Source organism: Sphaeramia orbicularis, chromosome 24 (genome assembly GCF_902148855.1).
Source record: "Sphaeramia orbicularis chromosome 24, fSphaOr1.1, whole genome shotgun sequence".
In the NCBI taxonomy this organism is placed as follows: Eukaryota; Metazoa; Chordata; class Actinopteri; order Kurtiformes; family Apogonidae; genus Sphaeramia; species Sphaeramia orbicularis.
The window spans coordinates 44,887,760-44,912,071 of NC_043979.1; the positions used below are offsets into that span (position 1 = coordinate 44,887,760).

Consider the following 24,312-nt stretch of genomic DNA (forward strand, 5'->3'; position numbering starts at 1 on the left):
TGGGGATGTATGGGAGTACGCAAAGTATTGTGGGTACTGTCATGGCGGCTGGCGCTGGTTGAAACCAAGACGTATTTTTGTCCGGTGTGACTTTTACTTTTTAATTTTTACATTTACTTCGGTGCCGCGATTTGTTGACAAAACCCACCGATAAAATGGCGTCCACAGCGGCAGGCAAACAGCGGATTCCGAAGGTGGCGAAGGTAAGAAAACAGGAAGAAAAGAGTAGAAGAGGAGCTAACTGTGGCTAAGCTAATGCTAACTTACAGCAGAAAGTTTAACACGGAGCCACGTGTTTATGTTATTTATGTCAAAATAAGAGCAATAATGAGAAGATGAAACAATGAGGCAGGTGGAACTACTGCTTAGATGTTGCGGTTAGTATTAAATTATCACCGAGAGACGTAAACAGTATCAGTAGGAAATACAGGAATGCTAACTGACTGTTTTGTGTTATATTTTCACGTTGTGCGCATTGATTTTCTCTTTCTCGTGACAGTTTTACCTCTTCAGAGTTAATAAAGAATGCGTGGAAATGTCGTAAAGAGGCCATATACAGACACAATGCTTAACACACTATTGTAAATCCCTGTTCTACAAAACTGTGTCTATTAAAGCAACAAACATTACTCAAACTAATGATCTGAAGTTGCTGTAGGTTATTGCAGGTGTTTTCATGCACAGTTCCAGATCCATAAGTTAGTTGCTTAATTTGATGTTATTGCTGCCTTTCCTAAATTCAGAGACACAATTGATTGTGAACCTGTTTTGTGTAGTTGATAGCTGTCAGAGTAAAAAGTATTACAACTCTGTTATATATGGATAAATAAATGAACAGTTTTCTTTTTTTCCCTCTCTCATTTTGCAAACCTTGGCCTCAAAACGGTCATAAAATCATATCCTTAATATATAGTAATCAGCCTTTTCCTGCTTCTGCAAAATTTAAAAGACCACTTTCATCTTCCCTGAAAGTCAGATGTTCAGTGGATTCAATAGAGAACAACTACTCATTATCTTTTTAAGTGGAGCAGCATCAACTGAAACCACTTTCTGTTGGATTTCAGGTGAAAAATAAAGCTCCTGCAGAGGTTCAGATCACAGCTGAGCAGCTGCTGAGAGAAGCCAAAGAGAGAGAGTTGGAACTTCTGCCTCCGCCACCAAAGCAGAAGATCACAGATGAAGAGGAGCTGAATGATTATAAACTCAAGAAGAGAAAGGTGAGTACCACAGTCACACATTTACAACACCAGTAATGGATGTTTTGATTTTTGGCTAGTGTAGTAAATGTATGGTTTGACGATCCTATAATCCTCCTTTTCAGTTGAAAATGGGTTTCTTGTATGGATTCAGTCTTGATTTTGGTCACGGTTAATGTCTTGACTTAAGTAAATGAACTTTTTCAGTTTCTGACTTGTTCTTAACCGTTATCTGTTTGATTACAGGGATTTGAGGACAACATTAGAAAGAATCGTACCGTCATCAGTAACTGGATTAAATACGCACAATGGGAAGAAAGTCTGAAGGAGATCCAGAGGTAAGCAGTGTGTGTTTACTACTGCAATTTTTGGAACACATTTTATGCCCTCTTTAAATATTAGTGCTTTTATTCATATCCCTAGTGACTCGGTTCATGTGTTTATACCATCTTCTTTGTTTTCAGGGCTCGCTCCATTTACGAGCGTGCGCTGGACGTCGACCACCGCAACATCACACTGTGGCTGAAATATGCCGAGATGGAGATGAAGAGCCGACAGGTGAACCATGCCCGTAACATTTGGGACAGAGCCATCACCATCCTGCCTCGAGTCAACCAGTTCTGGTGTGTTTAATGACCTGCACATACATACAGCGTGGATATGAACAGCTTATACTGCATTTCAGACTCACAAGATATCACTTTTCCCAGTTTATTCCTCCACATTCGTTAGTTTTTGTCCTTTTTTTAATTTTAACATCATGTGAGAGGACATCGATGGCATAGTTTACAGTTAAACATGTCAGAATAACTGTTTTTGATTGTAATTGGTTGCATTTTCAAAACATCCTTCTCAATAAAAGTAGAAACATAAGAAATAATTCAATTAATGAAACAGAATTAAGGTTGAATTTACATTTGATTTGTTGTTGTGTGGCAGGTACAAATACACGTACATGGAAGAGATGCTGGGGAACGTGGCCGGCTGCAGGCAGGTGTTCGAGCGCTGGATGGAATGGGAACCCGATGAACAGGCCTGGCACTCGTACATCAACTTTGAACTGCGCTACAAGGAGGTGGACAAAGCCCGCACCATTTATGAAAAATATATCCTTTTATCACTGACGTTTATAAATCGTAATAATATCTGACAAAACAGTCGAGGCATGAAATGATATGAGGATTTATACACGATCAGATACGATCGCGTATTAAATGTGAAGGCCATTTTTGTGCCAGATTTTGCCCAAATTACAACATAAGAACAGTGAATGAGAAGAAAAACATTTAGTAAAAATGAAATCCACTAAAAAGAAAAGTAAGACTAAAATCAGTAGAAGTAAAAGAGTAAGGGAGTAAAAACCATAAGAAAAAAACATTAAATAAGAAGAAAATGCAGTGAGGCAAAAAAAAAAAAAAATGCAGTCGGATAAAAAACTAAGAATAAAAACTGTGGAAATAAACCATAAGAATAAATCAGTGATAATTATACCCCCAGTGCCTATAGAATAATGATCATATTAAGAAAAATCTAATGCAAAATAAATTAATTAAAATAGGAAATGCAGTAGAAGTATCACTAAAAACTGCACATGATATTAAGTATTTTAAGTATTAACATTTATGTAATATATAAAATATTCTTAGTATCAGAGCTGCAGCTAATCGTAAGTTTCATCATAGATTGATCTGCATTAAATAATTAAAAAAATAACCATCACTTCTTCACATTTAAGAATCTGTAAAATGTCGATATAATCTGCTGCTGCAGCTGCTGGTTTCCTCTGAATCCTTGACTCCATTGCACTTGTAATCGTCCATCCCGAAGTGAAAAACTGGATCAAATACGCTCGTTTTGAAGAGAAACACGGCTACGTCGCCCACAGCAGGAAGGTGTACGAACGGGCTGTGGAGTTCTTTGGAGAAGAATACGTGGATGAAAACCTCTACGTGGCATTTGCCCGGTTCGAGGAGACACAGAAAGAGGTTTGGACACAATCCTCCATTCCATACGAGTAGAGATCAGAGGTTTGGTCAGTTATTTGACTTCACTTTCCTTCCGTTCCAGTTCGAACGGGTCCGTGTGATCTATAAATACGCACTGGACCGGATCCCGAAACACCAGGCTCAGGAGCTGTTCAAGAACTACACTGTGTTCGAGAAGAAGTTCGGAGATCGGAGGGGCATCGAGGACGTCATCGTCAGCAAGAGGAGGTTCCAGTACGAGGAGGAAGTCAAGGTATTTATGAGGAGATATTGATTAATTAATTGAAAGAAAATCAGAAAATTGCTATATAAGTATAATAAGTACTGCTTTTTAAAGGTAAAATTTTCAGATTGCTGCAGCTCAGTGTTGGAGTTTTGGTGCTTATATGATGTAATGGACAGTTGCTTTTCTTCTGCCTTTTTTTTTTCTACAGTGAATTCAGAAAACAAAATTTGTCTAAATCTGCAAAATGTAGAGAGTTTAAAGACACTGAAGAGAGAATTTTAAAATTTATAGACCTCAAGGTTTGCTTTTGTTTATAGAGAATTGGAATGCTGTAATGGCCTGTTGTCATTATTTGACTAAAAATATGACATTTTTTGCACAATTGTCTATATTGTAACAGTCCTGGTCTGCAAGTAAAACACCTCCAGAATAAAAATATTGAAACTTTACTGAGTTTGAGTCACTAATAAAGAATCTGAAAGAGTAAGAATTAATCAGAGAATTTGCATATAATTAATATATGCCTTATAACACTTTATCATATACGTTGAAAACATCAGCTAACCAGCAATGGGCTCTATGCACAGCCCCACTACTTCCTGAACTTCAGGTGGGTCCTTTATTTCCTGTCTTTCCTTATTGGACACACTGATTAATCCAGGTGTGCCTGCTACTTGTTGTGACTACTGATTAATTAGGTACACCTGGATTAATCAGTGTGTCCAATAAGGAAAGACAGGAAATAAAGGAACCACCTGAAGTTCAGGAAGTAGTGGGGCTGTGCATAGAGCCCATTTGGTCATTTGTTTTCTAATTTATCTCATCAAAATACTTTATTAATCTGAGGGGGAATTATTGTGTGTTATAGTTTTTCTGTGCAAATATAATTAACCCTTTCATGCATAGGTCACTCCAGTGGACAGTTCTTCTCCAGCTGTTCTCTTGTATTTTAATGGGTTTTGATGTTTTAGTTCCATATCAGCCAACACAGTGAACACTTACGCACCATCCCATGCACTGACATTCAGACCATTACTGTAACTTTGCTGTTCTTGATAAACCTGATCTGCACTAACATGTTTGAGTGTAAATCAATTGTTATTTGTTAGACAAGAAGGGTTTTTTTTTGCATATTATCTCCATGAAGTGAGTAATTACTGGCATTAGAATATGTTAAAATGTGAGAAGACATCAGATTAGCAGCATTGTTTTCATTTCATTGTTTTCATATAACTTTCTGATATTTAGTTTTATGTTTCTTTACTTCAAAAATTAAATGCATGGATATTTTTGTAACTCCATAGGAAAAAAAAAAACTCTTATCGCATTGTTTTTTTCATGCCTAAGGAGGAATAAAAACACTGAAGAAAAAAATCTTGACTAAGGTTCTCACAATTCATGCATGAAAGGGTTAAAGTAGCTGGTGAAAGAGTGTATATATATATATATATATATATATATATATATATATATATATATATATATTTCAACAGCAATATGTACCAGATAAATATTATCAATATGATAATTGAAAGAATTGTAGATAATTACTTGTGCAGTGTTATCAAAGTATGTAAGATTTAGCACATTTGATCTTTGATAATTAATAAAAAACAATTGTAGACCGGTGTAATTTTTCAGTATTTTAAGTGAATCTTAAACTAACCAACATCTGGAGAATGAAAAAGGCTGTGATTTAATTTTCATTCACCCACTTCTGTTCATGTATTATATTATCGGCTCACCGGAAGTTTAGAAATTTTGTCTGTAAAATTGTGGGGATGCTTTATAAATATTTCAGATGCCAAAGTCTTAAATGTGTTCTGAAACAACCCCCTTTCACGTCGACCCTCAGGCGAACCCACACAACTACGACGCGTGGTTCGATTACCTGCGTCTGCTTGAGAGCGACGCTGAGCCCGACACTGTCAGGGAAGTTTACGAGAGGGCGATCGCCAACATCCCCCCGATCCAGGAGAAGAGACACTGGAGACGATACATCTACCTGTGGATCAACTACGCCCTGTACGAGGAGCTGGAGGTCAAAGTGAGTTCACCATCAGCCGCTTCACCTCACGCTTCAGTCTGAAACCATCATCTGAATTGAACAGAAACGGCTTCAGGTGCTGCTTATCAATGAGCCTGTTTACATCCACGCTAATACTCCCATCATTATCTGATTTCTGGAGTTTTCAGATTATTAGCGATCATGTAAACAGTATAATCTGATCTGTTGTATCAGATAACAGCAGTACTCTGATTACGACAAATCAGATTAACACACCTGGATTTCTCCCCAATACTCCGATGTCTTCCTGCATGTATACAGGTTCATCTGATTTATTGATTTTTTTTTGTTTTTTTTTACGTCTGCACATGTATAAAAACAACTAAAATCATAGAAAATGCAAGTTTAAACGTAAGTGAACGACAATAACAGGAAGTTTGAGTCTACCATCACTACATGTGCATGCAAACGCATCAGATCTGACAATTATCTGATTATGCCCAGTTATTGGATTTTACCCAATAACCGGATAAACAGGCTCGGTGATTTAGAGGAAGGAGATCTGTCAAATAGATCATATCACCATTTTTGTATGACATGCTTTTTCCAAATAAACAAAGAATGGGAAAAAAAAGATCATATCACAATGAGCCTGTTTACATGACCATAAAATTCTGATAACTCTTAGTAATCAGATAATTGTAATAATCAGATCTGACGCGTTTTTCATGCACTTCAGAAATACGATAATTGAAAACTCTGGTTCAGATGTTTTAGTCCATTATCGGATGTAGTGACGGTAGATTCAAACTTCCTATTATTGTCTTCTACTCATGTTTTAATACCATTTTCTATAATTTTTTTTTTTATAATTTTGTTTGGTTATTTTTTTGGCACATGCCTATATGTAAAAGAACAAAATAAATCAGATTCACCTGTACACGTACACAAGCACATCAGAGAACTGGCGAGAAACCCAGGTGTGTTAATCTGATTTATCATAATCAGATTACTGATGTTATCTGGTAAAGCATATTGTGACAACTTGGTTAAGTTCTAAAATTGAACTGTGCGCTTGTTTTTCTTTTTTTTATTGTTTTGTGATGAACTTAATTATTTTTTTCTTCATTCTGAGAGACTGTTGAAAACCCAGAGTGGAATTTTGAGTTGAAAATGAACTTAACTTTTTTGGGTTTATTTTTGTTTGTTTGTTTTTTTTTTCCTCTGAGAGACTGATACAAAACCCGGAGTGGAAATTTTGAGTTTGACTTTTACCTTGGTTGGTGGATTTTTTTGAGTTTGGACTTTGGGGGGGTTGTGTGTTGTTGCATTAAGTGTTACAATATGTGGTTTTGCATTTGAAATCGATTTAAATGTGTGATTCTTGTGTTTGTCATTTAATGTGCAGGGTGTTTGTTTAATTAGACTGGCATCCTTTGTGTGGGTTTGAGGTAAAACAAATAAAAAACTAAATAACCAAAAATAAAAACCCAACCGTATACAAAAGACTGAATTAAAACGACCAACCGACTTAACATCTTAAATGCCAGGAGAGAGAGCTGGCTGGCACCACTTACAAATAATTAATATAACAAATAAATTAATTAAAGCCCCAAACTCAGACTGTCTAATATGCTGTTTACTTCTTATCCTATTTATTTTGTGGTTTGTGTTTGTTTTTGCAATGTTTTTATGTCAGATGAATGTACCGTTTAGGATCACACTTTTGTTTTGTTTTTTTTTTTTAATAATTTTATTTATGGATTTTTTAACAGCATTACACGGATGCATCATACAATCTTTACATTTTTACTGTTTTTGAACACAAGTTCCCACCCTCAACTTAAATATAAACATAAACATGTAAATATATTTACCAGAAGACATCAAAATTATGAAAGCAAAAATAAATACATAAAATAAAATTGAATAGATAGCAATTATACACATATTAAAAAAAAAAAAAAAAAAAAAAAGACAGAATTAAAATATGTATCATACCTACGGTTATCCAGGTGATGAGTAGTGATTTGGTGTTAAAGTCATGATACATTGCTCATTTTATAAGTTTCTGTGAATTTTAGAAAAGGCTGCCATGCTTTATAGAATTTTGAGGATCACACTTTTTAATCTCGTTGTACAGTGTACAATGACAATACAGATATATTCTATTCTTACATGATCACTACAATATTCTCATAACTTCAGAAATCAGATAATAATTGTAGTTTTAAACAGACTCAGTGTTTCTAATTATAATCTCATGACTTGTGTGATGTTTCTTTATTTGGGTAACATCATACTGATTAATACCAGGGTTCTCCAGGTAATTAAATGAACATAAAAAAACATGTGTTGGCCTCATCTGACAACAAAACAGTAACTGTATTCCATCTGTATGTGTCACTTACTGCTGATCGATACTGATCTAATAAACTAATGCTGAGTACGTCTCATCTTTTTGTGTGACAGGACCCAGAGAGGACTCGTCAGGTCTACCAGGCCTGTCTGGAGCTCATCCCACACAAAAAGGTTCGGATTTCTATATCGTGATGTTATTTTTTTTTTCTTCTAGAGGAGTCTGTCAGCTGGTTGTAACCATCATGTGTCATGTTTTCCGCTTCTTTCAGTTCACGTTTGCGAAGATTTGGCTACTTTTCGCCCAGTTTGAGATTCGACAGAAGAACCTCCAAGCAGCCAGAAAGATCATGGTGAGACTCAGCAGCGACGTTCCGACCAGACATTGAAGTCTCCTCATTTCAGGTCCATTAGAGTCCAGAAGAAAATGTATGAGAAGAGGCAAAATCAGGGATGTCAGTTGGTTTTTAACTGCTCTGTATTTGGAGTTTGGTCACATTAACGCTGACAGGTTTACAAAAAGGCAGGGCTGTCAAACACATGGCCCGTGGACCAAAACCAGCCCACCAAATGGTCCAATCTGGCCTGCAGGACGAATTAGTGAAATGTAAAAATTACACGGAAGAAATTGTTTAAATTTATTTTTTTGGTTTATTTTATTTTGAATATGCAACAAGACAAGGTAATCTTCCACAAAGGACATTCCATATTTTTAAATTTTTTTTTTTTAAATCTGAAAAAACTGTTGCATCATGTTTCCAATATAGGCAATTATTTAATTAAAAAAGCCAAAACTTGTACTTTCCTGGGTCTCAGGAGGTTAAATGTCTTCTTACAAAGATTTCAGGGTGCATTTCCACTTTGGCCTTATTTTGTGTAATCAAATCAATCTGAAAAAAATCCACTTTTTTTGTAATTCATGTATGAAAGGGTTAAGAAAGATCCAGCTGATGACATTAAAGTGCTTGTTTTTTGTTGAACTAAAAGTCCAAAATGTTAAGCTTATTTAAAGAACAATAATTTAAAAAAGAATAACAGCTCTTAGAAGCTGAAAGCAGAACCTTTACGGCATATTAGCTTCAAACACTGAGTTTCATAAACGAGCAACTCTTATTAACATCAAAGTGAAGCGCCTCAGTTTATAGGAGTTTATTCATGTCTGTCAGTAATACAACGCTTTATTGTGAAAAGAAAGTTAATTTTTATTTGCCACATGGAAATTGTACATTGCTGTGTAGATGCAAGTAATAAAGATACTGATACAAAATTAAAAAAAAAAAAAAAAAAGACAAAGTAATCTTACTTAGTCCTGAGAAATAAAACAGGTCGTAAGAAGTTATGGAAGAAACAAAAAAAACAAAGCTTTTTTATTAACAATAAAAGGTGTCAAACTCATTTTTAGTTCAGGTTCCACATACGGACCAATATGATCTTGGTAAAATACTATAATATAACCTATAAATAATGACATCTCCAAATTTCCGTCTTGGTTTAATGTGAAAATATATACATTTACTAACTGTCTTTCATCAGTAAAATGTGAATAACTTGAACAAATATGCACAATCTGAAATCTCTAAAGAAAACTAAGTGCAATTTTAATAATATGGTGCCTGTTGCTAAATGTTTGTGAAACAATGTGTGTAATGCACATGTATAAATGATCATTTGAGACATAATATTGTTAAAATTGCAATTATTTAGTTTTTTCAGGTTCATATCTTTTTTGTTAAAGGGTAGTTTGTAAATGTTTATATTTTCTTAATTTAATGTTTTGGGGTGTTTTCCCACTAAAACAGAAAAATATTTAAATTGTTTATAGCTTATTATTATTTTTATTTATTAAATGTATTTTTTATTATTACTGGTCCGTTCCACTTGAGCTCATATTGGGCTGAATGTGGAACCGGAGCTAAAATGACTTTGACACCCTTACAATAATAAGATGGTCTGTGTTTCCTCTGAAATAAGGGGCTTGTTGATGACATTACACAAAAAAAATAAAAACAGAGATGACTGACTTCTATGTGTCTCCCCAGGGCACCGGCATCGGTAAATGTCCGAAGAACAAGCTCCTGAAGGGCTACATCGAGCTGGAGCTGCAGCTGCGAGAGTTCGACCGCTGCAGGAAGCTCTACGAGAAATACCTGGAGTTCAGCCCCGAAAACTGCACCACCTGGATCAAGTTCGCAGAGCTGGAGACGATCCTGGGCGACATGGACCGAGCACGAGCCATCTTCGAACTGGCCATCGGACAGCCACGCCTGGACATGCCTGAGGTACGAACGTTTACACATCCTGATATTCGGATGCACATGGAGAGAAATGCACTTCGGTCATTTAGGTGTGAGTGAAACTAAAGAACAAAATTCAGAATGTCTACAATGCTGTGATGATTCAAACATGAGCTAACATGACTTTTAAAGTGGAAGAAAAGGTGAAAATCTAGATGTTTTGGTCATTTATGGTATATTTTTGTTATGGGTGCCACATTGTTCATTAACCCATAAAGCAGGGATTAAAGTTCTCCGTCACCACGACGGATTTCCGTCAAATGGAAAAATTGAGGGGGGAAAAAGTCATATTGAAGTAACTTCCCCACGTGTTTCCCGGAGTCCAGTCGGCACCGCGATCCTGTCCTGGGTCTGCAGGTGTTTAACACAGGCACGCACAGGGGGCTGATAGGTTTAACAGTGATGATAATAAGATGACTTCTTTATTTTTATGTCGGGAGGACAGATTGATGACTATTTATCTTTGGAAGGAAACGCTGCTCATTCTGTGCCTCAGAAACACATGGACAAGTTCAGCTTTACCGAAGTTCAGCCTCCAGCCTAACTTTAGTTTAGTGCTAACAAGTAGCTTTCATTATGAAAGAACCACAGCGAAAAGGGAAGAAGACAGAACTGATCTACATGGACCTTCATGTTTGGGTTCATAGCTTATCTCCTCTTGCCGGTATATGACTAGTGTGTGTGTGTGTGTTTGTGTGTATGTGCCCTTCCCGTGCGTGTGGCTGTGTGCGCCGCAGCCTTACGCAGTTACGTGTCCGACTGCATAAGTGCTTTATTTTGACCCATTTAGCATCTTATTTCTATCTGTGTGGTACAGTACGAAGATAACATTGAATGAATGAGTAACACCCTTGGTACATTTTCCCCAAAATTCATGTGCTGTTGGAGTTATGTTTTAGGAGTTCCTAAATTGTTAAATAAAAAGTTTTTCACTCATTTTTTGCAGTAAGGTTTTCTTCTAGTTATTTTCACTTGCTTCGAAGCTTCGAATACCCTTTAAAATTAACCAGAGAGCACTAAAATTGACCTGAAGCTTTAAAAATTTTCTGGGGGAGGACCCCCAGACCCCCCACCAATACCACTCATGACATTTTTTCTATCCATGTTACTAATCTTCTACACCTGTGCACTCTCCCATTCAGTGTGTTTTACAGTATTGCCAAATTTGACTATATAAACTTGTACGCTATAGTAGTATTGTATTGCATCATTTTTAATAGTGGCCAATGATTTTGACCAGAAGAAAATTTTCAGTCAGATGAAAAATTTTTGCTTTAATCCCTGCCATAAAGACCCAAACAGCCTCCGGCGACCAAAACCATCTACTGATCTAAACTGTTTAATACCTGTTGATCCACTAATCCAGGGGTGTCCAAATCCAGTCCTCAAAGGCTGGTATCCTCAGGGCTGTATGCTTACTTTTTTAGGTGGTAGCGCTGGTGCTAGGAAGTTAAAAAATGTTGTAGCACAAAGAAAAATTTAGTAGCACACTCAGTCGGACAGTTAGTTAACATGTTTAGTGGCTAAATTAATTTCATGCTGATCAGAAATTCTAACAGTGTTGAACAATAATTAAACTTATTCTTTAACCTTTATTTTTCCTCCACCTGAACACAACAGGATGAATTTAAACATTTTTAAACATGAAAAATGAACAGTAGTGTGTTTTTAATATGCATCAGTGAACAATCTGTGCTGGTCTGAATTAGATATGGCTTATTGACAAGAGACAACTATTATCAGTCCCATAATTCAAAATAGATTTTACTCGACAAAAATGTATAAAGTTCCCAGCACACATCAGTAAGGGCGGGCACGTTTACCCGGAAAAGTAGTTATTTTGTATTCGGATTGAGAAGGACAGTACACTTGTAGAACTACAACTCCCATGAAGCATTGTTCCAATGACTGACAAATAGGACAAGAGACAGTAATATAGCCTAGTTTTCCCACTATTTTAGACATGATACCAGCGCAATTCCTTCACACTTGTGCTAGTGGATGCATATTTCTCTTTGCACAAAATGATTTTTAGTAGCAAATGCGATGAAAATTGTCGCACTGTACAGCCCTGTATCCTGCATGTTTTAGATATTTCCCTCTTCCATCACAGCTGGAAGCCATTACATCGTTATCAGGCTTCTGCAGAGCTGGATGATGAGCTGATCATAATTGATCCAGGTGTGGATGGAAGAGGGAAATATCTAAAACATGCAGGGTACCGGCCCTGGAGGACTGGGTTTGGACACCTCTGCACTAATCCTATCAATACATGTAAATAATTGGTGTAAAATACAGTTCTTCATCTTTTCATGGTCATCAGATATGACCCATTTGGACGTTCAGAGGCTCCGTAGTTACCGTGGAAACACCGTCATCTTCTACAGCATTGATTCACCAGTAAAACCCATGGAGCTGGATCAATGACAGTGGATGGACACACTTGTTTTTACATTCAGTTACTGAAATATTTGCTGAAAAAGTCACTTTTTCTTCAGTTTTCTGTGTTTTTCATTTAATAATCCTAAATTTTACTCTGAGATTTTATAAACATCTACATGATCAGTAAATTAAATACAGGAAAATACATAATTTTCGCTGAAAAAATGCAAAATATAGAGGATAATATTGTAATAAATGGTGATGAATCACTTAAAAAAAGTTTAATCTAGAGAAATATTTATTTGGGAACTGCCATAAAAGTATCTTTGGTCTTAATGGGTTAATATATCAATTATTTTCTTAATTCATTGTGAGAAACTGTTGATAACTGTTTCCTAAAATGTATTTGTCATCCTCAAAATCCCAAAAGAATTCAGTGTACCATCACAGAGGTAGAGGCAAACCAGAAATATTTATATTTAAGAAGCTGGAGCTGGAGAATTTTGACTTTTTAGTTCTTAAAAATTAGTCACATCCATCATCAATTGTATCATGATAGTCACTGATTAATTCAGTAGCCTTCAGCTAAGAGATTAAACTTTGTAGCTCTAGTTTTGGCAGATGAACGTTCAGGAAGACACTTTTAGGTCTTTAAAGAATCAGCAAAATATAGGAGTAAAAATCATGAAAAAAAATCTATAGATTAATGAAAAATATAAGCATTAGTTGCAGCCCCTGTACTGTGTATGATTAATATTTATTTCATAACATGTACAAATGTTTTATTTTACAGGCTCGTCATGTTTTCTGGTCAAAAACCTGTTACATTATGTCACCTGTGTTTTTTTTTTTTCTTTAGCCACAGTTAACATTAATGGAAGTTCATGGTGTAAAACTGGATCCAAAGTGTCTCTGTGTTAATCGTTTTGTTCTGTTATGTTCAGGTTCTGTGGAAGTCATACATCGACTTCGAGATCGAGCAGGAGGAGTTTGAAAACACCAGAAACCTTTACAAACGACTGCTTCAGCGAACGCAGCACGTCAAGGTGAGAGTCGTTACTAATATGATAAAGAAACAGGAACCGACGAGGATGTTCACGCAATGAAAATGTCTCATAAAGCAAACAGGTATAAGAAGAAGAAAAAAAATCCAAAACACCGCTCTATAACAATCTAAGACCTGTACTTCTGTTCATATTGGTCTGAATGTGGCTCCTGAACTAATGAGTTTTACACCCTGTCCTAGTATTTTCTTTAAAGTTTTTTGAAGTGCGTATTTGTCTGGAAGTCTTTCCACAAGAACATTGAACACTTTTCAACAATATGTAATTTAGCATCATTTCGGGACATTTTAGCAACATGCCTGTGAAGACAATTTTGGACAAGCATTCGAAACATCCAGAAAGCTTAAAAATAGTTTCAGTGCCCCTGTATCTCAGCGTCATGTTCTATCAAGAATCAATACCAAGTTGAATTTCTGAAGTTGTCAGGTTCTGTTGGATGTTCTAGTCCTGTGGTCCTGATGCAGATCAATCTAACAGTAGAAGTGGGCGGGACTTTGACTGGAGGAGAACTCAGCTAATTCAATCCAAGTCCATGTATGACTTCTATCAGTGATCAATAGGAAATATATTATTATCTGTAACCATTTACATGTTATAAACCATTAAAATACGGACCATTGTAAGGAAAGGAACATTTTAAATATTTCAAAAATCTAAATTTCTCAAAACTGTGGAAAAAAAAAAAACTTTGTGGACATTGTCCTAAGATGCATATAAAATTTGAAAGTAATCCGACCTGTAGTTTTGGAGATGATGTTTGAAGACGATGCCAGTGAGATAAAAAATTTTAAAAAGGACCAAATGCAGCCATTAGATCTGAAAAAGGCTTTTTTTTTTTTTTTTTTTATCATTATTAACCTTTGTTTAACTCTTTCGGTGCCAGACAGTTAAGGGGCTAATAAGCCTTAAAAGTGCCACAGAATTTGGCCGTTTTTCAGTATTTCGCGTCGTTTTTATAATCGAAGTCTGAATCGTCATCAGAACTCATTTTCTAGCAGATGGGACTGTTTTGACAGATCGCTGTGTTTACGATATTACTACAAAATGGCCATCTAATTTGCATATGATTCATAAATTCATTCATAAAATTTCCCAAGCAGAAAACGAAACGCAAGCTCTTCCTTGGTCAAAAACCGCTCGGTAACATCCGACCGATTGCTACTTAGATTCAAAACGCACCGGACGCAGCCGATTCATTATTGATCGTAATTTGCATAATTTATTCGGTCGCGTGACCTCAAATTCCCGTCTGGTCTCAAAAGGGGGACACAGAAAGAACGCCATCGAAATGTGAGAAAGAAATGGGGGTGGATGGTTTGTTTGTACACAAATATGGCGTGTTCTCCAAAGCCGATCTGATCGGCCCGTGGCACTTTACAGGTTGTATTCGTAAAGCCGATTTAATCGGCCCATGGCACTGAAAGAGTTAATCAGGTTGGTCCCATTAATACAATCAATCCAAACATTTCCAGATCAAGAGCCTGAATTCCAGATATTTCTCTCTCTCTTTAAAAATAAGTCAAAGGAATCAGTGTTTACAGATGGAACTCAGACTGAACCTTGGTCCAGGTATCAGGAGCCGAAAACCTAATTCAGTCTTTATCTTTGCAATAAATAGTCTCATAGTGTCTATTGAGCGGAGATTGTGACTTCCATCGGTTTGGATCTGATCCAGACTCAGATTCAGCTTTGTCATTCGATCATTAGCCATGATCAGAACAAAACGCAGTTACAGGTATCAGTGTATGCGGTATGAAACAGGATAAAATAATAAATAAAATAGATACAAGTTAAATAGAATAGAATAAAAACTACCATAGAATCCACTAAAACATAAGAAAATAAACCTCTGAAGATCCAGAAGATTAATTCCAGAACTGTAATGATTTAGAGAATAGAATAGAATAGAATAGAATAGAATAGAATAGAATAGAATAGAATAGAATAGAATAGAATAGAATAGAATAGATTGGATCTTAATTGTCACTGTTACAGGACCAATGAAAATCTGTTTAGCAGCTCTGTTCTATTCAGCAGTAAATACTTAAAGTGCAAAAAGACAATAAAAATATCACACAAAATACTGAAAAATATCAGCAACATGCAAAAACTACAAGATAAAGTATAAAATAAACAAATTCTACTAAAATATACAAGAAGCTAACTCTGTATTACAGATCAAATAAATATATACAGCACATAAGGGTGGATACAGGCAGTATATGTACAAGGTAAAATTAAAAATGACGCACCTGGGTTGTGATAATTACTCTGAGGTTGGGGTAGAACTGCATTGTTTTAGGGTTAAATATCAGCGTCATAACGGCGTCTCTCTCCTCCGCAGGTCTGGATCAGCTACGCCAAGTTCGAGCTGTCGGTCGACGGCCCCGAGCGTCTGCAGAAATGCCGGCAGATCTTCGAGGAGGCCAACAAGGGCATGAGGAGCTGCGAGGAGAAGGAGGAGCGCCTGATGCTCCTGGAGTCCTGGAGGGACTTCGAGAGGGAGTTCGGCTCCGACGCCGCCAGGGAACGAGTCCGGAAGCTGCTGCCGGAGAAGGTGAAGAAGAGGAGGAAGCTGACGGCCGAAGACGGGGTGAGGACACACAGCGTCTACAGAACGCACACTGTGGATGGAAACAGCTTTTTTTTTCATAATTCAGACCAAACCAGACACCACCGTGGCTGTTTTTCTTTTTTTTTGGTTTTACATTAAATCACCTTAAATCCTTCTACATGTGGACCTTAACATTCAGCCTATTGCAGTTGTACAATTACACAGATATTATGATTTGATCCACTTTTATGAATTACAGTGGTGGTGGACAAAAGTTTTTGGACACCCCATGCATTTGTAATATACTATATGGACAAAAGTATGTGGACACGTTGAATTTAGGTGTTTCTTTTCTAATAGGGGTCTAGGATACAAAACAATAAGGACTAATGTCAGAATATTATTATTATTATTATTATTGGGATAAATATCATTACATTGGTTAGATTGGTTTAAATTATCTTTGCCTCTAAAATGCCTCAGAAATGGTTTTCATGTAATTTCTCTTAACATTGATTCAGTTTTGTTTGTTTTTTTTTAATCCATGACAATGATTTTAAATGTTCTACCTCTAAATTTCTAAAATGTTTTTTGTGCTTTGACTGTGAATAATGATTTTCTACCACAATTAACCATCTACTTTCTTCACATCTCACTGAGGAAGAAAAATGTCACATTAAACTTTAGGAAAAAGTTATGTTTTTATCTCAAATCAGCGTGAACAGGACATCTTACAGCTGTAGACATGATGTGTCCCAATACTTTTGTCCGTATAGTTTATATTACATGAAGAATCCCTTTCAAGTCATTGAACTGTGCCAAGTAACCATTCTCTAAACCACTATACTTCCTTCTGCACATGCTCAGTTCCATTGAGGTCAGATCTGGATGTTCTAGCAGATAATGAAACACATCCAGGACATGACATGTTGAAACTGACTAGAATTTAGTTTATTTTTTTCGTTAAATGCAAAAAAGATTTTTCCACAAATATTTCATGACAATATATGAGATTGTGTCAACTTTTCAGGGTGTTGACGACTATATAATTGACATTACACACATTCATTCATTTCAAGTCAAAGAAAAATGTACTAATTATGTGTACAAGGAACCAGTAGCAAAGCAAATAATTAATAAATGAAGGTGATCAAGACAATATCGCAATTGCCATGTACACTAGTAATAATGAAATAAATTCAGTATGTATTGTTCAAAAAGGAGTGGGAAGAAGACAACTTATTAAATCCCACCCCTATCTCACATTTATACAACATAACGCATTACTTTACTTCCCTAATGATAAAGTTACATCTGTTTAGTCCTAATAATGTAAATAACAGAGTAACCAGGTTAGGAAAGCTGATGTATATTACACACTTGAAGAGTTCAGGTTTTTAAATGTGTTAAAACGTGTGTGAACTTCCTTTTACTTCTATCATTTTTTCCCTCTCATGTCCAGTCGGACGCAGGCTGGGAGGAATACTACGACTACATCTTCCCCGAAGACTCGGCCAACCAGCCCAACCTCAAACTCCTCGCCATGGCCAAGATGTGGAAGAGACAGCAGGCGGAACATGACGACGACGGCAGCTCCGACAAGGCTCCGGAAAAATCCCCGGAGGCTGAAGAGTCGACGACGACAACATCGACTGAAGAACCGGAGAACGAATCGAACAGGAACACGGAACAGGAGTTCGACGACCGAGACGACGCCGACAGCAGCAGCACCACCTCCAGCAGCAGCAGCAGCGAAAGCAGCAGCGAAAGTGACGATGAGGAGGAGGAGAAGAAGAGCAGGAGCGAAGATGAGGACAAAGACTAGACGTTTTACACAGATGAGTGTGGATTTGGTGTTTATTGTTCATCCTGGAGGCATTTTCTATTTGTACAGAAGCAGCGGATGAGCAGAGTTTAATGTGAGCATGTTTTCTTTGTAATACATCACTTCACAAACTCACTGTCCCGTGGTTTGATTTCGTATTTAACACAGAGGAGGTGACCTGTGACTCTCTGACCGAATCGAAGCAGTCGAATAATAAATATGTACAGTTTGTCAGAGAGTCACAGTCTGCTGTTATTCGATGTCTTCGGGTCTGACAGGATGAGGCAGAGGGATGATGGACTTCTTCTCTGTGTCTCTGGACAAAGCTTTCCTCATGTCTGAAAACAAAAGACGGAGAAACGACTGTCATTTATAAAACACCTTTTACCCAAACATGGAGCTCTGAGTGCTTCACATTAAAACTACAATGTTGAAAATAGGTCAAAGCCAGTAAAATATGAAAAAAAGTTAATAAAATAAGTATAAAAAGGAATAAATCGAATTAGTGTGATTAATCCAGGTTTTTTGTTCTATAAACATTATGAAAAATGCCTAAATCACTAAATTCATCTTATTCCTCTGGAGACTTTTCTTGCTCGACAAAAATTCTAAATACAATACATTTGTGTCTTCTAATATTTTAACTCTGAATGTGTTTCTCCAGTTGTACATGTTGTAGTTTTAGTAAAGAATATGTTTTGTTCATGCAGCCAGAAAATGATGAATTAAAATCAGAAATCCTCCGTAAATTTGAGATGAACTGAGATTTAGATTTGGTATATCGAAATTCAACAAAATAAACAGAAAAAAGGTCCATAGAATAAAATGAATAAAAAAATGCAGGAAAAAAAAACCTACAGTTCCTTACCATCATAAAAAAAAAAGTGAATATAATAAATACCCAGAATAAAAAAAAAAATTGTTACATATCTTTTAATTATATATTTATTAAATGTAAAAACTAAGGCCATAAAATCCAGATTTTAAGAGAAGTTCTCAGACTCAGCTTTATTGGTATTCGATCAATGTTACATGAAAATGAAATGTAGTTACCCAGGTCTCTGTTTTAGCATAGAGGATAAAGAATAAAATCTAAAGAGAATACAGATGGTAAGTAGGGTAGAATAAAACTACCGTAATAAAATACACAAAGAAAAAAATTTTAAAGATAAAAAATAAATAATCTTCGATTCCTTTTAAAAATATCTCAAGTGTTTGTCATCCTCTGAGTTTAAGACGTAAAAACACAATCTGTTCTTTTGTGGAAAACATCACAATATTAAAACTGAAGCTATAGGCTGTTCTAGTAGAAACACCTCTGCCCTCTTCTTACCATAAGCGTCCTCATCCGGTTCTCCGTTACTCGCTGAGTAATACTCTATGACCGTCCTGTAGACGCTGTAGCCCAGACGTTTGTACATGTTTACAGCCACCTGATTGGACACTCGTACAAACAGATCCACGAAGAATCCGCCTTTCCTGCAGGACAACGAGGAAACAGCATCAAGCATCTTCACTACGACAGGGTAAAAAAAACATGCTGACTGTTGAACAGGTTGTTTCATAGTTTTTCTGAGTCTGGAAAACATTTGGGCTTCCCTTAAAAATATATCATGGTGTGATTTTTTTAAATTGAAAATGTGAATATAGTTTTAGTCGGATATAGGGAAAAAAAAAAAAAAAAATCACAATATTACCAACCACGTTAATGCGTAGTCGTTTTACTGTTTGTTTTTTCAGAAACGTAACCAAATTTTTAAAAATATATACAAAGGTTTTGCCACCCCAAGTCCTCCCAAAACTCAGATTCTTTTTCCAAACTCACATCTCACTCATCGAGTTATTCAAAATGTCATCTGGTGTTAATTCCAAAGCTTTTAGAGACTCTAACTCCACAAGCACTCAGCAATAAAATAGAATAGACCTTTATTGTCACTGTCACAGCAACAATGAAAATTCATTTAGCAGCGTTTTTCCTTTAACTCTTGCATATGGTCTTTTGTATAAACAAGTATTACACAAAATAATCCAGGCCTTCAAACAAAGTTCCAGTAAAATAAACCTTTGAGATCATTTTTTTCCTACAGAAATGTGTATTTTTTACTCATTTGTACACAATAAAAAATTAATAGCAAAAATCAAAAATACATTAAACTGTGCAGATGAGTCAAAAAACACATCCACCTGAACAACAAGATAACAAAAGAAACAAATGACTGACAATAAAAAACTGTCTACACTCAACAAAAATATGAACGCACCACTTTTGTTTTTGCTCCCATTTTTCATGAGCTGAACTCAAAGATCTAAAACTTTTTCTACGAACACAAAAGGCCTATTTCTCTCAAATATTGTTCATAAATTTGTCTAAATCTGTGTTAGTGAGCACTTCTCCTTTGTCCTTTGCTGAGATAATCCATCCACCTCACAGGTGTGGCAGATCAAGATGCTGATTAGACAGCAGGATTATTGCACAGGTGTGACTTAGGCTGGCCACAATAAAAGGCCACTCTAAAATGTGCACTTTTACTGTATTGGGTGGTCCAGGGGGGTCAGAAAACCAGTCAGTATTTGGTGTGACCACCATTTTCCTCACACAGTCTTCTTCATGAATTCTCTGAAACAGCTTTGGAGATGGCTTATGGTAGAGAAATGAACATTCAGTTCACAGGCAAAAGCTCTGGTGGAGATTCCTGAAGTCAGCATGACCAGTGCATATTCCCTCAAAACTTGTGACATCTGTGGTATTGTGCTGTGTGATAAAACTGCACATTTTGGAGTGGCCTTTTATTGTGGCCAGCCTAAGGCACACCTGTGCAAAAATCCTGCTGTCTAATCAGCATCTTGATATGCCACACCTGTGAGGTGGATGGATTATCTCAGCAAAGAAGAAGTGTTCACTAACACAAATTTAGACAGATTTGTGAACAATATTTGAGAGAAATAAACCTTGTGTGTTCACAGAAAAAGTTTTAGATCTTTGAGTTCAGCTCATGAAAAATGGGAGCAAAAACAAAAGTGGTGCGTTTATATTTTTGTTCAGTGTATATATACATATATATAGATATATAGATATGTATGGATGTTAAAGTGAGATTTGATGGTAATTGTAAATGGAAAGAAAAGCTCACTACAAACTAATGATTACCACCCAAGTAATATACAATATCGCATTAGTACAATAAACTGAAGAACGATGACTGTCTACATTTTGAAGATCTCAACTCACATTCAGCTAATTGTCAGACATACATTTAGGAAAGCATGTCATCAGTGGTTTGCAGGATGTACGAACCTCTCGGAGATTTCCTCCAACATCTCCATCAGTTTGGCTGCGAGGCCCAGTCTTCTGAACTCAGGGGCGACGGACAGAGCTGTCACATGACCGTGCCACTCCTCCCTCGCCACTGATCCTTCTGCCTTCCCCATGACTGAAAGAAATACACCAAAAACATGTTTAACCCTTTCATGCACGAATTATGAGAACCTTAATCAAAATTTTTTCCTGAGTGTTTTTATTCCTCTTTAGGCTTGAAAAAAATAATGTGACTGAAAACTTTCTTCTGAAAAATAAATTTAAAAAATAAGAATAAAATAAAAATAATTTTTTAAAAATTAAAAAATACATAAAAAAAAAAATACAGAAAAAAAAAAATCTTATGAACCTATTTTTCATGAAGTTGCAAAAATGTCCACTCAGCTGGACACCATGCGTTTAATTTTTAAAGCACAGAAACATGTATTTACTGATAAATAGTGTGAAAACTATGGGTAACGCTTGTGATTCTGGGGGTTTATGCTCAGGAGAGATCTACATAATGTTACCAATTCATGTCAGAAAAGATATGTAGTGTCTTAAAACTCTGATAAACATATGTGTAAAAAAAAAAAAAACAACGAAAAGAACAACAAAATCCATGAATATACAAGAAAACAGCTGTAGAATAGCTGTCCACTGTAGTGACCAGAAAGGGTTAAAATCAAACTATAGATCTGAAGCTTACTGCATTCACTAACAAGATTCTAATTACATAAAGCATTTTTATTAGAGTTCTTTAATGTGCTTCCTACTTCCTGAAGTGTTTTTTTTTTTTTTAAGTGTGTATGATTAATTAATAAACTCACTGTAGCCCATCAGTTCACCTCCAGGAGCCTCAGCCACAATGAAATACTCTGGCCAGTGAGCCAGGTACTGCAGGTAAAAGGGGATCCCATACTGAGGTCAAAGGTTAAAGACCATCACAGACTACTATTACACAGAACTAACATATCTATGACAACAACATTTATAAAATACTACATAAACTAGAGCTGCAACCGATTAATCGACTCAAATTCTCCTGAATGAAAGCTTTGTTTCCTTCATTTCTCTGTTGTTAAACATTGGTTCCACTGTTGTGTTTCACACGGACGCTTATTGTGACGCACAAAGAAGCTTCAATTCAGGAAAACTGCAACAGAATATCTCCCTTCAATCAATTCAAGTCGATTAATCGGTTGCAGCTCTAACATAAACTATAAGAGAACACATGGGAAGTTAAAGGACAAGGAGGATAAAAACAGTCCAAAAAAGTTAAATAAATATTGCTGTAAGTAGCATAAAATTAAAAAATACTTAAATAATTTGCAGCATTTTTCTTCTAATAAAGGATACAGTCTCTGTCAAAGGATCCAAGTTACTGTGGGACAGAAAAACAGAAAAGTTAGATTAAAACTGAGGAAATGAATGCCATTTCTTATCCAGTTTAAACATATTCTTACACAGATTGATGTTGGTGTCATGAACATGTCTCACCAAACCTCACTGTAAAACTGATCTAACCCTTTGATGCATGAATTATGAGAACCTTAGTCAAGATTTTTTTTTTCTTGAGTGTTTTAATTCGTCTTTACGCATGAAAAAAACAGTGTGATTGAAATTTTTTTAATGAACACATTTTTTTATAGTTACAAAAATGTCCACTCAACTGGACACCATGTGCTTAATTTTTGAAGCAAAGAAACTTGTATTTAAAACGCGATAACAGAAAGTGATATTCTGTGTGAAAAATATGAAATAAAAACATTTCTAATGCAGCTAATCTAATGTTTTCTCCCATTTTAGCATACTCTAAAACAACTTATTACTGACTTCATGGAGATAATGTGCAAAAAAACCTTTTTGTTTAACAAAACTGTTAATAACAGTCTAATGTCAATGAGCAATAAATTCACACTCAAACATCTTACTGCAAATCAGGTTTATCAAGAACAGCAAAGTTACAGTAATGGTATTTGTGATACTGCATAAGTGTCCACTGTCTTGGCTGATATGCAACTAAAACAACAAAATCCATGAATATACAAGAGAACAGCTGTAGAATAGCTGTCCACTGCAGTGACCACTATGCATGAAAGGGCTAAATGTAATCAATGATCTACTTCAAGTAAAACTTCAAAGAAATGTCACTAAACACTGACCATATTCATATCCTTTTACATACAAAGGTGTGTTGTATACATGTAACCTGTGACTGAAAAAACTCAATAAAATAAGTTGGGGGGAAAAAAACACTGATCAAATTTACATTTAATGATAGTTTCTAATACATTCGGCACAACTGAACCTGAAAAAAATATCATAAATCACAATTAGGCTAAAACTGTTTGATAACTTCACCAAAACTCAACTGTTCATAAATCTGCTGATCTAATAACAAAAACATGAACACATGGCATTATGCTACATATGCGCCGGTGTATTCAAAGCAAAGAGACCATTTTAAAAACGATAAAATGAATGTTGACACTAGGGCGTATTATAATAATGAAAATAAATCCTTAAATTGTTATAATAGTGAACACATATCGGTGTACGGAGCAAAAGCAGCTTTAACCATCACACGGTTAGCATAAGGCTAATGGGCTACTCACACAAAACACGGGATTTGTGGAAATTTTACGTCACCCAAATATCACATGTCTGTTTAATAATATCAACAGACAAAGAAACATAAAACTGCAAAGAATATTCTTACATATTGTTGAATTTAAACAGATCATCGCAGGTAAAAGGTCTTAATGTTGTCATCTTTGCTAGCAGCTCTGTGGACATACAGGAAGTGACGTACACTTTCCCCTTCCAGAAGACAGCAGCGCCATCTGTCGATCAGGAGGTATTCATGTTATTTAAACAGAAAATACAACTATTTATTATTTTCCTTGTTTCTGTTTCAAACGTTTTTAACTTCATAAAACTATGTTAAGTTCTTCATTCTTTCCTTGTTATTTCACACCTTCTATTTCCACGTTTCCTCGGCATAAATTAAGTTTTGTTTAATCTCGTATGACCAACTTTCAGCCATGTAAAGACCGTTTAATTTTTCCTACAAATGTATAAAAAAATACATATTTTTTTAATTAATCTATTGTGTCTTTTTT

The 24,312-nt window shown here is 35.8% G+C and overlaps 2 protein-coding genes across 2 annotated transcripts; one reads left to right on the forward strand and one right to left on the reverse strand.

Annotated features, from left to right (window-relative positions):
* Nucleotides 1-48: 48 nt before the first annotated feature.
* Nucleotides 49-18,027, forward strand: crnkl1 (crooked neck pre-mRNA splicing factor 1). The gene is made up of 14 exons (XM_030128524.1): nucleotides 49-203; nucleotides 1,065-1,217; nucleotides 1,443-1,534; nucleotides 1,661-1,819; nucleotides 2,136-2,302; nucleotides 3,003-3,181; nucleotides 3,264-3,434; nucleotides 5,263-5,454; nucleotides 7,888-7,947; nucleotides 8,046-8,126; nucleotides 9,813-10,052; nucleotides 13,394-13,495; nucleotides 15,858-16,106; nucleotides 17,530-18,027. The coding sequence occupies exons 1-14, from the start codon at nucleotides 156-158 to the stop codon at nucleotides 17,890-17,892; spliced, it is 2,256 nt and encodes a 751-aa protein (XP_029984384.1). The 5' UTR covers nucleotides 49-155; the 3' UTR covers nucleotides 17,893-18,027.
* On the reverse strand, nucleotides 17,907-24,004 carry naa20 (N-alpha-acetyltransferase 20, NatB catalytic subunit). Its single transcript, XM_030128528.1, has 6 exons — nucleotides 23,910-24,004; nucleotides 22,547-22,571; nucleotides 22,018-22,108; nucleotides 21,188-21,323; nucleotides 19,226-19,371; nucleotides 17,907-18,230 (listed from the first exon to the last, which is right to left on the reverse strand). Exons 1-6 carry the CDS (start codon nucleotides 23,984-23,986, stop codon nucleotides 18,145-18,147), a joined length of 561 nt encoding a protein of 186 aa, XP_029984388.1. The 5' UTR covers nucleotides 23,987-24,004; the 3' UTR covers nucleotides 17,907-18,144.
* Nucleotides 24,005-24,312: the final 308 nt, after the last annotated feature.

Excerpts from the sequence above, each read along its gene's own strand:
- naa20 (XM_030128528.1), bottom strand. The coding sequence starts at position 23,986 with ATGTCCACAGAGCTGCTAGCAAAGATGACAACATTAAGACCTTTTACC. Across the intron at positions 22,109-22,546 it reads TGGATCCTTTGACAGAGACT|TATGGGATCCCCTTTTACCT; the intron begins GTATCCTTTATT and ends CTTTGACCTCAG. Across the intron at positions 21,324-22,017 it reads AGGTGAACTGATGGGCTACA|TCATGGGGAAGGCAGAAGGA; the intron begins GTGAGTTTATTA and ends TATTTCTTTCAG.
- crnkl1 (XM_030128524.1), top strand. The coding sequence starts at position 156 with ATGGCGTCCACAGCGGCAGGCAAACAGCGGATTCCGAAGGTGGCGAAG. Across the intron at positions 1,820-2,135 it reads CCTCGAGTCAACCAGTTCTG|GTACAAATACACGTACATGG; the intron begins GTGTGTTTAATG and ends GTTGTGTGGCAG. Across the intron at positions 8,127-9,812 it reads AAGCAGCCAGAAAGATCATG|GGCACCGGCATCGGTAAATG; the intron begins GTGAGACTCAGC and ends GTGTCTCCCCAG.